Raw genomic sequence first — 13,047 nt, 5'->3', positions numbered from 1 at the left:
CATCAGAAATGGCTCAGAGAGGAAAAAAAGGTATAGAAATCTATCTTACCCTAGGAAAAAATGAGAGGAAAGGGATAGGATAAGGGGAACAGGGGGAAGGAGGGGCAAAGTAGGTAATAGAAGAAAGGGAAGATCGCGGGAGAGGGTACTCAGATACAACACACTTCTGAACAGGGACAGGATGAAAGGAGAGAGAGAATAGAATAAATGAGAGTGGGGAGGAATAGAGTGGAGGGAAGTACAGCTAGGAATAGCAACTGTGGGGAAAATACTGAAGCAACTTCTCTGGTGAACTTATGATAAAGGCAACTAAGCACACTTTTTTTTCTCTATATTCTTGAGCTTTCTCATCTTTCTGGGGGGAGGGGGGATTTATATTTACTCTCACAACAAGATTACTGTTAATAATATGAAATAAATAAACTAAAAAAAGAAGAAATGAAGAGGACAGTTGTGAAATGGCCATAGAATAGAATGGTCAAAATGATCCATGGAGGACTGATCTTTTGAAGTTAGTGCTAGTGTATGAATTAGCTAAATAAAACAGCCACAGACATAAAGGTAAATAAAAATTAATTGTACAACAACAAAAAGATTCAATGGGCTTTTGCAACTTCCCCAATGTCTAAACGACATGCTTATCTTTACACCAGAGAACCAGGTTTCACCTTAGAAAAAATGAGGGGTGGGGTGGCGTAGTGGCGTAGTGGATAAAGCACCGGCCTTGGAGTCAGGAGTACCTGGGTTCAAATCCGGTCTCAGACACTTAAAAATTACCTAGCTGTGTGGCCTTGGGCAAGCCACTTAACCCCATTTGCCTTGCAAAAACCTAAAAAAAAAAAAAAAATGAGGGGTTAATTCCAGTAGTTGATAACAGAACAAGCCTTTCTTTTTTAGGTATGAACTTTTTTGTAAGAGTTTTAGAAAACATCAAGCTAACAGCAAATCACTGGAAAATTCCTCCTAACAATGAACTACTATGACCAATTTCCTACAATGGTTATACACAGACAGGAGTATTGTCTCACTGGGAGTCCTGCCTCATTCCACAAGGAGTCACTTTTCCCTTTCCTGACAATATCCTTACTTCTAACTCTCCATCTCTGTGGTCTTTCCTTTTATGTTCAGACTATCTGATAGACTATTCTCTTCCGACTCACTGACTCAGAGATCTCAGATCACTAATTCCTCCTCCCTCTCTCTTTCTCATGTCTGATTAACTCCTTTACAAGTTGTCTCCCCAATCTCAAATCCTTTGCATAGACACCATCTAACAGTGTTTTACAGTTCAAAGTTCTGAATCTAAATTATCTCAACTCTCTAAAGTAGAAAATCTAAGTATTTTACCCATAAGAAACGTTTGTCCTCTGTACACCCCATGTGACATTGCTTAATACATGCTTGTGATTGAACTCAAACCCAGGTCTAGGGTCCCATGGACCAAATCCATTGCCCTTTCTTGGAGGATAGCAGTTTCCCAGGTCCTTGTTATTTTACTCCTAGACCAGGGGCTCCTAACTTGTCTTTTGACCTCAGCCCCTCCTCTCTCAAATTCATCCTCATAACAATTAATCTACAATCAAATTCATCTTTAGAGTTGAAAGAAACCTTCTGAACCTTCTAATCTGACCCGCTCATTTTACAGGTAAGGAAACAGAGAGATGGTCACAGGGCTACTGAAGGTCAGAGGTGAGATTTGATTTCAGTGACAGCGACCCCTCCCTCTCTTTTTTATAGCATTCTTTGTTATTCCTTTGCTAAATGGCATGGCACAGTGGATGATATACTCTCTCCCTCACCATCCATATCTCTACCGTCATAAAGATTACCCATCTGTTCAAACTCGGCTTGATTACTGACTTCTCAAGTTCTTCCTCAGTTAAAAGTGGTAACTTCTTTCTGTGAATTCTTGTACATTCTGGACCACTGAGATGCAACTTAATGTCTTTGTTGTTGAAACAAAGTCATTTTTCAATCTTGAAAGACTCTTTGTGACCCCATTTGGGGTTTTCTTAGCAAAGATACTATTTGCAATTTCCTCCTCCAGCTAATTTTATACATGAGAAAACTTGACCAGGGTCCCTACCAAGCAAGTGTTTTACACCACCCAACTGCTACAATAATGCCTGTGATGTAGTCATTTTTATCTTTTGCCTAACTAGTTTTTAATAGCATTTGACATATAGTTTACATTCAGTATTTATTGATGGATATTAATAATTAATTGATGGATGTCACATCTCAATTGCTTTTTCCCCCCTCTAGTAATACCAGATAACTCCTTTCCCTAAAAATGCACTCTTCTGCCTAGCTATACTTACTTCCCCTTCCTACCTACCTGTATTTACCAGCTCCTTTCCCATGCTTTTAGAATTTTCTGATTTCTCTTTACCCATCTTCTGCACAAATAGTCTAAACCAAACAATTCAGGATAACTGCATAGCTTTGGTATTTTATGTTATTTGCCTCCATGCTGAATGATCTTGTCTTTTTGTCCTTAAGTCCCCAAGACCAATCCCACTACCACCACCTTGCTGAATACAAGCAATAACTAATTCAACTGAAACAGTCAATGAAGCCTGGCTAGAAAACTGTCCTTCAGACATATATATATGCCACAATATTTAGGTGCAGTTCACGTCCTAAGGAGTCATTTTGGGGATTTCCATAATTAAATTGTCTTGGATGAGATTCAATAGAAATTCACTTTATCCTAAAATTCACTCTTAGAATGACCATTATTCCTCATTATTCCTACTCTTTAACTTCAACTTCTCCCTTACTTTTAAATCTATTTTAAGGCTGTCAGATTATATTACAACTTCTGCTAAGAAAGGATAAATGTAGACTCCCAGAATGAGAAAACTTTTCATTGTACTCCTAGCAAAAGGAAATTGAAAATTTCTCCTTAAAAATTCACTCCAATTCATTTGGCAATTGTCAGAAACCACTGGAGTCATTCCACCCCTCCTCAAAAACCCCAAATAGTTCTCCATTATATAGCCAATTAATCCAATCTAAAATCCCCAGTCTAAACTTTCACAGGTTTCCCCTATTTATGCAACCTCTAAAAGTCAAGATTCATCTTTTGCAGAAAATCTTTCCCCAAAGATTACTCCCTTAGTTTTCATTCCTTCAGTAGTCTTAATACATCTTGTACAATCTCTTATATTCATATGTTGTTTTTCTTTGAAATTCTTTGCATGTATTAAGACAAATATTTTTCATTGTTCTTTTTTAAAATTACAAACATATTTGAGAAGACTACTGAAAATGGAACTAAAGGTCTTAGTTTGAGTAAAGCAGTGCCATTTTTTTAATTACTTGACTTTGAGGAAATCACCTCCCTTCTCTGGACCTCAAGGAAATAAATATGTTGGCCTAGATAATCTTTAAGGTCCTTTGCGGTTCTAATTTAACATTCTATGATTTCAATTTTTTTTTCCTCTCTCAACTTCACTGTAAGCTTAGGGACAAGAAACAGATTGTTTTCTAGGTCTTGGTGCATATACTTGAATGTTCTGCAAAGGATTTCTCTCATTGGATTTAAGCTACTCAGCAGTGATGACCACCTTCTCTTGGACCATGTAGAATGGTCTCCATCTGATCTTCTTGATTCCATGCAACCCAGTTCTCCTTAATTAACCAGGAATCTGGCTCTTCAACAGAATTTTCAATTCACTGCCAGGCTCATCCTTGCAGTCTTTCTAATCTGGCAGAACCCACCAGAATTTATCAATAGACAGTATGGCCATCAGAAACCCAGAATCACTTGCACACTCTTCTCTGAATATCCTTTCCTGACTAAATCTTCAGGTCTTTTATTTACCTTCATCTTCCTCCAAGTTCAGCTCAGATTCATCTTCTACATGAGCCCTTTCCTGATCCCGGCAGCCCTCAATGTTCCCACACATTACTTCATATTTATTTTGTAGATGTATATTTACATGCATGTAGTGTTCCCTAAAGTTCTTTGGAGGCAGAAACCAATTTATATGGATCTGGTTATCCCTCGAACTAGCACCATGCCTAGGTCACAGCATATAATAAATACAGTAAATGTTCACTGACTCACTGAATCATCTTCCTTAGGCAAAGAGAGATCTCAAGTGCAAAGCAGATCATTATGAAAGTGACTGAAACCAAGAAAACACAGAGCACTCCCTGATTTGGAATAGAAAGTCCAATGGTAGCAAGGTAAGGACAAGGGAGGGTCACCATGGGAAGTACCAAAGAGTTCCAGAGCATGGGAAATTCCTCCACCTACACAGATCAGATCAGATCCTGACTATAACAGAGTCTTAGGATCCAGTGAGGTTTAAGAGATGAGCCCAAGGTAGTTGGTGTCAAAGATGGAAAAAGATAGAATATGTATCCAGATCTTCTCACTTAAGACCAGAAACACCAAACACTATCTCTATGTAAAGGTTTTTGCATGTAAATAAAAAAAATCTTTTCACTTAAAGCCTTTGATGCAATATCTTTTATACAAGAGAATCACCTCTCTCAGAAATAGTGCACACACCTCACATCGGGTTTACAGTAGTGGTGATAAATCCTATCTCTGCTACCTACTACTTATATGACTTTGGAAGTCATTTAATCTCACAGGGTCTCAGTCTCATCATCTGTAAATGAGGGGGCTAGTCCAGATGGACTCTCTAAGGTCATTTCCAGCTCTAAATCTATGATCCTATGAGTTGAGTCATTTATGACCAAGTGTCCCTCACAATCAACAGATGAATCAAAAAAAAGCAACTGGCCCACAAAGTGACTGAATACAAAATCCAAGCTTCACTAAAAGTGCAACATTCATTTTCTGTAAGATTTTGAGTTCCATATTTTTCTCTTTCTTTCCCTTCCTTTTTCCCTCCCTGTGAGAGTGAGTAATCCGATATAGGCTTTACATGTATAACTATATTAAACAGATTTCCTTATTAGTCATATTGTGAAAGAAGAATCAGAACAAAAGGGGAGGAAAAAAACCCATGAGAGGGGGGAAAAAAAATTAAACAAATTTTTAAAAATAGTATGCTTTGGCCTACATTCAGATTCCATAGTTATTTCTCTATATCCAGATGGCACTTTCCATCACAAGTCATTGGTCATTGTACTGCTGAGGAAGAGTTGTAGTCTATCAGAGTTGATCATCACACAATGTTGCTGCTAGTGCGAATTCTCCCGGTTCTGATCACTTTACTCAGCATCAGTTCACACAAGTTATTCACCAGGCTTTTCTGAAATCCACCTGCTCATGAATTCATACTGAACAAGAGTATACCATCACACTCATATACAAACTTGTTTAGCCATTCCCCAATTGATGGGCATCCCCTCAATTTCCAATTCTTTGCCACCACAAAAAAAAAAGCTACTGTGAATATTTTTGCATATTTGAGATTTTTACCCTTTTTTAATAAGATCTGTTTGAGATACGACCTAGAAATGGTATTGATGGATCAAAGGGCAACACTTTTAAAGCCCTTTGAGCATAGCTCCAAATTGCTCTCAGGAATAGTTGGATCAATTCACAACTCCACCAATATTACATTAATGTCCCAATTTTCCCACATCCCTTCTAACATTTATCATTTTTCTTTTCTGTCATATTAACTAATCTGATAGGTGTGAAACAGTACCTCAGAACTGTTTTAATTTGCATTTCTCTAATCAATAGTGATTTAAAGCATTTTTTCATATGACTATAGATAACTTTAATTTCTTCATCTGAAAATTGCCTCCTCATATCCTCTGACCATTTATCAATTAGGGAATAATTTGTATTCTTTTAAAATTTGACTCAGTTCTCTCTCTCTCTCTCTCTCTCTCTCTATATATATATATATATATATATATATATATATATTTTAGAAAGGAGTCCTTTATCAGAAATATTAACTGTAAAAACATTTTCCAACCTTCTGTATTACTTTTAATTTTGGTTGTGTTGCTTTAATTTGTGCAAAAAACTTTTTAATTTAATGTAATTAAAATTATCCATTTTGCATTTTATAATATTCTCTATCTCGTTTGGTCATAAACTCTTCACCTCTCCATAGAACTGACAGGGAAACTATTCCTTGTTCTCCTAATCAGCTTATGGTACTACCCTTTATGTCTTAATCCTGGACTCCTTTTGACCTTACCTTGAATAGGGTGTGAGATGTTGGTCTACCATCTAGTTTCTGTCACACAATTCTTCAGATTTCCCAGAAGGTTTTGTCAAATAGTGAGCTAAAGTCTTTAGGTTTGTCAAACAGTAGATTACTATAGTCATTTACTCCCATTTCTTTTGGACCTAATCTATTCTTCTGATTCACTACTCTATTTTTTTAGCCAGTAGGAAACAATTTTGACAACTGCCCCTTTATAATATAGTTTGTTCACTAACACTAAAAATGTCATTTAGTTGAATAGAGAAAGGAATAAACAATAGGATGTTTGGTTCGAGCCTTCAGACAAATGATAAAGACTTCTACTTAAAAATAACAGAATAAAAGCAAATTCAGGCTTCAAAAAATAATATATTAGGAAAGAAAGTCAACTAGTTTAATTCAAAACAATATTACTGACATGCAATTGATACTAAAATCATAACTGCATGGAGCAAAGCTATGACTGTGTCCACAAAAGTACCCCTTGATTTTGGTATACTTAATAGAAATGAGAGAAATCATGACACATTAACTCTAATCTTGTAGTCACAGAGACCTGGGTTCAGATTCTGCTTCTTAACACTTAACTAGCTGTGAAACAAAAACAGTAAAAATGAACTTCTCACTAGCCCAGTCTACTCTCCAAGCCTTGAAACTGCAGACAGGGAACTGATCTACAATGGTACAAGAAGTTTCTAAATACAGAATTCTCCACATGGATGAAACCAGAGCTCCAGACCAAAAATAAAACAAAACCATGAAACAGCACTCCCTACATAATACAGATTCTACTAACAATATTATACATATAAATGTGTGTGTATATATATATATATATAATGTTACATTATTGTAAGATTATATATTATACATATAACATGTACTGCAATATGATACTAATAATGCTAAATGTAGTATTAATTTTAAGACTTTCTCTTTTTGGGATACACAGTCTTTGAAACTGCAGGTAAAATAACAGACAAGTATATGGTTACATAATTTAAACCTAAATCTATTTGTTAGCAAAGGCATTCTTAGTCAACAATTTACCAGGCAACAGACTTAGCAAAGGGGATACGAGGAAAGGTAAAATTCAGTTCCCGCTCTCCAGAAGCTTACAGCATACAGAAGAAAGCAATATGCAAATAAGTAGGTACAAACAAAGATATTTTTCCCACAGGATAAACTGGAAATAATCAACAGAGAAAGGCTTCCTGTAGCGGATGGGATTTTAGCCGGGACTAGAAGGAAGTCAGGGAAGCCTGGAGACAGATGAGGAGAAAAGAACTTTGGGGTAGGGAGGATCACCAACAAAGGGCAAGACCCAGGAGTCTTGTTAGCAAGAACACTATCACTGCATCAAGAGTACCTAATGTGGGAGAGGAGGCAGATTGTGAAGAACTTTGAATGCCAAACAAAAGATTTTACATTTGATGTTGAGATTGGGAGGGGGCAGCTAGGTGGTACAGTGAGTGCATACACCACCAGCCCTAGAGTCAAGAGGACCTAAGTTCAAATCCAGCCTCAGACATTTTATAATTACCTAGCTTGGGCAAGTCACTAAACCTCATAGCCTTGCCAAAAAAAAAAAATTAAAGTGATTGGGAGCCACTTGGGTTTACTGAATAGGGAGAGGACCCAGGGTAGAGCCCTGTGGAACATTCACAATTAGTGAATGTGTTCTGGATAAAAATCCTGCAAAGGAGACTGAGAGGTTAGAGAAGTAGAAGAGAGGAGTGTCAGGAAAAACTCAGAGAGAACAGAATATTAAAGAGAAAGGAGCATCAAAGGTAAAGAAAGGTCAAAAAGAATAAAAACTGAGAAATGGCTCTAAGATGTGGCCATTCAGAGAGCATTAGTAACTTTATAGCAAGTGGTGTCAATTGAATAATGAGACGGAAGCCAGACAGCACAGAGTTAAGAAAAGAATGCGAGGAAAGGAAGTGGAGGAACCTTTTTGTACACAGCCTTCTCAAACCACAAAAGGGAAGAGAGATATGGAAATGGCTATCAGGGATGGATAGATCACATGAAGGTTTACTAAGGATGGGGGAGATAGGGGCATGTTTAGAGGAGGCAAGAAGCAGTCAAGAGACAAGGAGAGATTGAAGATAAGTGGGGGGGGGGGGATAGGAGGGGTAATCAGCTGGAGAAGACTGGATGGAATGGGATCACTAGACAGGTTTGCCTTAGCAAGGAGAAGAGGATATCTCATCATGTGAGACATAATGGGCTGAAAGTATCGAGGTGAAGATGAGGAAGGGGAGAAGGGGGAGCTCTTAGCAAATGGCCCTTGTTTTGTTTTTTCAGTAAATTATAAGACTAGATTGAAGGCTGAGACAGTGGTAAGGAGGAGAGGTCCTAGGAGGTTTGAAGAGGGATAAAAAGGTTTAGATGAGCTTCTGATGAGGAGAGGAATAGAGTCCATCAGGGAGAATTGTCTGACAGAAGACCCAGTTGAGATTATATACATAAATTTGCAGTGGATCCAGCCAGCATTGTTTCTGACTTTCTCCAGTTCCATTCAGCAACAGGTATGAATAAGTAAAAGCGGCACAATAGTTTTTGTGTTAATTGAGGAGAGAGAGAACACTAGCAATGGGAGGAGAAGGGAAATCTGGGAAGACTTCACAAAAGAAGGCATCTGAGAAAAGGCTATGAGAAAGAGAAGATTTCTGAAAAGTGACAGGAGGCAGCAGGAGGCAGCACAGCACTTGCAAGCATGGGAATACACACTGGAGATGGGATGCCAAATTTAGGGACTATCTAGTAATCCTGTATGACCAGAATAGGCTGTAATGGAATATGAAATGTAATTAAAAGGCAAGTTGGAGCCAGATTATGTAGGACTCTAAAAACCAGACAGAAGAATTAGCATTTTATTCTAGGAGAAACAGGGAAACAAGCTATTGAGCAAGCAGATGGCATAACCAGACTAATCCATTAGGAAATATTTTGTCAGGGATGTATAAGATAGAATGGAGTCTGGAAGATAAATTAGAAGGCTAGTCCAGTGTACTAGATAAGAAGATCCTAAACTCAGATGGTGTACTCATGAGTAGAGAAAAGGGTACATAAGGGACACCATGGAGGTTATATTTTATTGGACTTGGGGACCAATTGGACATGGAAAATGAAGGAGAGGGAAGAGTCAATGATAACCCCAAGACATTATTAAGTTTGGTGACAGGAGACGATGATAACCCCATCTACAGAAAAAAAAAAGTCTGGGAAAGGATGGGTTTGGAAGAAAAATTATGGGTTCCATTCTGGACATGTGAAGTCTAACTTACCAAAACATGAAGCAGGAAATAAACACCCAGCAGGCAACTGGTCATTTAAGACTAAATTCTGGAGACAGTAGAAATCTGGAAGGCACAGAAACTCAAATATCTGAGGGAGTAATTTCTGGGGCCTCTACCAAAAAGCCTCCAAGGCAACCTCCTAAGGCAGCCTATTCCACTTACTTCAGCTCTAACTCAGACTCTGCAAAGTACACCGTATTGTTTCTAATTCTGCCTTCTGAAGCCAAGCAAAACAAAACTGATCCCTCTTCTATGGGATAACCCTTCAGAGACGAGAAAACAGCTAGCTGGTCCCCTCTATTATCTCTTCTCCAAACTGAGCAAGTCAGTTCTTTCCAATGGTTACCATATGGCATTATCTCATGGTCTTAGTCATTCTAGTGGTCCTCTCCAGGATGTTCTTCAGTCAATTTATAAGTATCCCTTCTAAAATATGGCACTCAGAAGTGAATGCAATATTCCAGGCATGGCCTGCCTGGGGCCAAGAACCAGCAAGACTATTTCTTGCCCCCTGACTCTACTGCACCAGCAGGCAGCCCTGGCTTTTCTGGTTGCTTTACTGTTTGAGTCTGCTTCACATAATGGTGAAGATCCCTAATGAAGCTAAATATTCACTCCTTAAGGGGGGGGGGGGGAATTGTAAACAGCAAAAAAAAAAAAAAAATCACACAGTATGATTTTTTAAAAAGAGACTGATTTTAAATAAAATTCCATATTGATATAAATACTAAACCCCTCACATCTCATTCCCAATAGTTGATTGTTGTTGGTCTTCGTTCTGGAAGATTGTGTCATTGGGAAGGTGATGTCATGACTTGCAAGTGAATTAGATCTAAATGAGGGAAGGTTATACAAAGTCACCAATCTCACTCTCACCTTCAGAGCCAGATATAGATCAGGATAACTGGAGATGGTCTCTAGGACTCATTTAAGAAGCATTGCTGCCATTATTCAAAGCATGTTTAGGACACCTCTTTGGGAACCACTACTCAAAGCATTACCTTTCAGTCAAACAAACAGACTTAGCCTTTATAATCAGCACAATTTTGTATCAGATAAGTTTTAGTTATTTACAAAAATCAGATCTAACTTTATGATGAAGATTTATCATCATTAGGGCCATATGAAATAACATGAAGCAAAAGCAAAAAGCAATGGCAAAATAGGATTTCCAAAGATGTTTTAAGCCATAATGGCATCACTGGAATAAACAGCTTAATCTGAGGCAACATTCATTTGGTTTATGTAAAGTTCTGGTAAAACTGTTAAAAAAAAAAAAAACCACTATTCCCCTCCCTACCCAGTATGTAAGCTCCTTAAGGGAGAAACCTTCCTAAGTGCCTTGCCACAGAACCAGGACTTCGGTGACAACTGCCTATGTATTCATGTGGTCCTCTTCAATAGTGATGGACTAAGAGTAATCTTCTTTTAAAAGCCAGAGATACAAGAAATTCCAGGGGCCTTGATAAAGGACATAACAAATGTTGTCTTTTTTTATGTTTGATTTTACTTTACTAACAGGATTTTATTTTGTTCCTTACTTTTTATGCTTATCAGGATTATTTGTCTTCACTGATATAAGTTTATAATAAAACAAAACTATTTTCTTTTATTATAAAATGGACTAAAGTCTTTACAAATGTGTCCAGGATGAAAATGCCTATGGAAGGATCCTCTTCTTTCCTCCTCTCTTAGACTTCTGAAATATCTGCCTGCCCATTTCTTCAGACTGAACTTTTCCCCTAGCTTGCTCTACTTAATAGCGACTCATAGACAGGCCATGGAAAAAAGCTTCTGGCAAGGTTCAAAGCTACAGTCAAACAATGATGAGAAGGGGCTGCTCCAGGTAAGAAAGATTTTACCCAGAAGGGTTAAATACTATCTTCTGCGGTTCAAATTTCCACTAGCTTCCAGCCTTAACAGAGCAGTACCTAAGGCGTGCAAATCTGAAAATGCCAGGTCGGACCAGAGGGTGTGAGAGAAGTCGGAAAGGGTGTAAAAACGAACTTCCAAAAATAGGTGTCACCAGCCAAGCGAATCCCCACCCCCATAGAACCTATTCAAACCTGCTATTAACTTCTTCAAGTCTGAGGTATATGGATAAACAACCTGGGGGCAGAGGTAGCCAGAGAAGAAACCCAAAAGTGGGACCCCAGAGCCCTTCTGGTCAAGTCAAGCTCGCCTGCAGCTACCCACCTACCTCCTCCCCATGAGCCACACAACCTCAGCCAGCTTCTCTGGAGTTTGGCAAGAAACCGGAACAAAACACACACACACACATACATCCCAGACTGAAAAACACATACTCATACACACCAAACCCAGAACGTTACACACATATCAGATTGAAAAATCATACTCCAGATTGAAAATATACATTTAAAGAAATTTTATTCTCCCCCACACACTCCAAAAGGAAACATGACACACACACACAAAACCTAGACTCCACAAAGACTGAAATACATACAAAGCCAGAACCTTGACCTACATACATTGCGTGTATACATTGAAATACTGAATTAAAACTATATGCCCATAAAAAAAGACCCTCCATCCACTCAGAGCCCAAACTGAAACACACACACACACACTCACACACACTCGCACATGGAAAACCCAGAACCTAGGAAGACTGAAACATCCATAAACCCAGGACTTTACACTCCAGAAGGAAAATGCACACTCACATACATGTAAAGCCTCTCCCCACACACACGTCCCAGACTGGAACACACCCATGCGTGTGGAAAACCCCAGAACCTTTGACCTTAACTCGCGCATCAGACATGCTGCACGCCGGATCCTGAGGAAGAACCGTGGAGTTTGAACAAAGCCCGAGGACTATTCCCTGTGATTTGGGGGAACCCTGCTTCTGGTCCGATCTCCCCCCTCCCATCCCGGCTGTCCCCCGGGGTCTCTCTCATCACGCTCGGCCTGGGTCAGTCTACACGGAAACGGTGTAAGGACGGACAAACCGCCTTCCATGGGGGGGCGAGGTGAGGGGAAAGTTGTAAAAGTCAAAATCTTTAAAAAAAAAAGAAAGAAAGAAAGACAACGCCGGCGCACACGCGCCCCCAGACTCAGTTTAGCACGGGGCCCCTCCTCGGCGCGGGGGGACCTCGCTGGGCCTCAGTTTCCTCCCCTGGAAGCCGAGGAGGGGGCCGGCGGGGTCGGGGGCGCCCACCTTGAGCTGGGACTTGGAGACCTTGCCGCTGCGGTCCAGGTCCAGCGCGGTGAAGGCGTGCCAGATGGCCTTGAGCAGCTCCTCCTTCAGGCCCCCCATGGTGGCCCGAGCTCGCGACCCGCGACCCCCGACCCCCGACCCCCGGCCCCCGACCCCGCACCGCCTGCGCCGGGCTCCGCGCTGCCCCGCCGCCGCCCGCTGCCTCGCTCCCCCGCCCGCCTGGTCACCTGACCCGCGCCCCGCCCCTCCGCCTGGCCGAGGGGGCGGGGCCTGCGGAGGCGCCGGGGGCGGAGCCCGGGAGAAGTCCGCGGCGCGTGCGCAGTGCAGGCCGGCCCGGGCGGCGAGGCCCCGCCCCTCGGAGGGCCTGCCTAGGGGGGCCCGGGGCCAGTCATCCGGGAAA

The 13,047-nt window shown here is 40.3% G+C and overlaps 1 protein-coding gene across 3 annotated transcripts in view; it reads right to left on the bottom strand.

The window, feature by feature from the left end:
- Positions 1-12,766, bottom strand: part of SWAP70 (switching B cell complex subunit SWAP70) — a 73,266-nt gene extending 60,500 nt beyond the window's left edge. For all 3 annotated transcript variants that reach the window (XM_074230287.1, XM_074230288.1, XM_074230289.1), the window contains exon 1: positions 12,648-12,766. In XM_074230287.1, the coding sequence (XP_074086388.1) occupies positions 12,648-12,746 (99 nt within the window). In that variant the 5' untranslated portion in view covers positions 12,747-12,766. The remainder of the gene's footprint in view (positions 1-12,647) is intronic.
- Positions 12,767-13,047: the final 281 nt, after the last annotated feature.

Source organism: Macrotis lagotis, chromosome 3 (genome assembly GCF_037893015.1).
Source record: "Macrotis lagotis isolate mMagLag1 chromosome 3, bilby.v1.9.chrom.fasta, whole genome shotgun sequence".
Classification (NCBI taxonomy): domain Eukaryota; kingdom Metazoa; phylum Chordata; class Mammalia; order Peramelemorphia; family Peramelidae; genus Macrotis; species Macrotis lagotis.
Note: the sequence above shows the minus strand (reverse complement) of the source record. Positions and strands in the feature narration are given on the sequence as shown.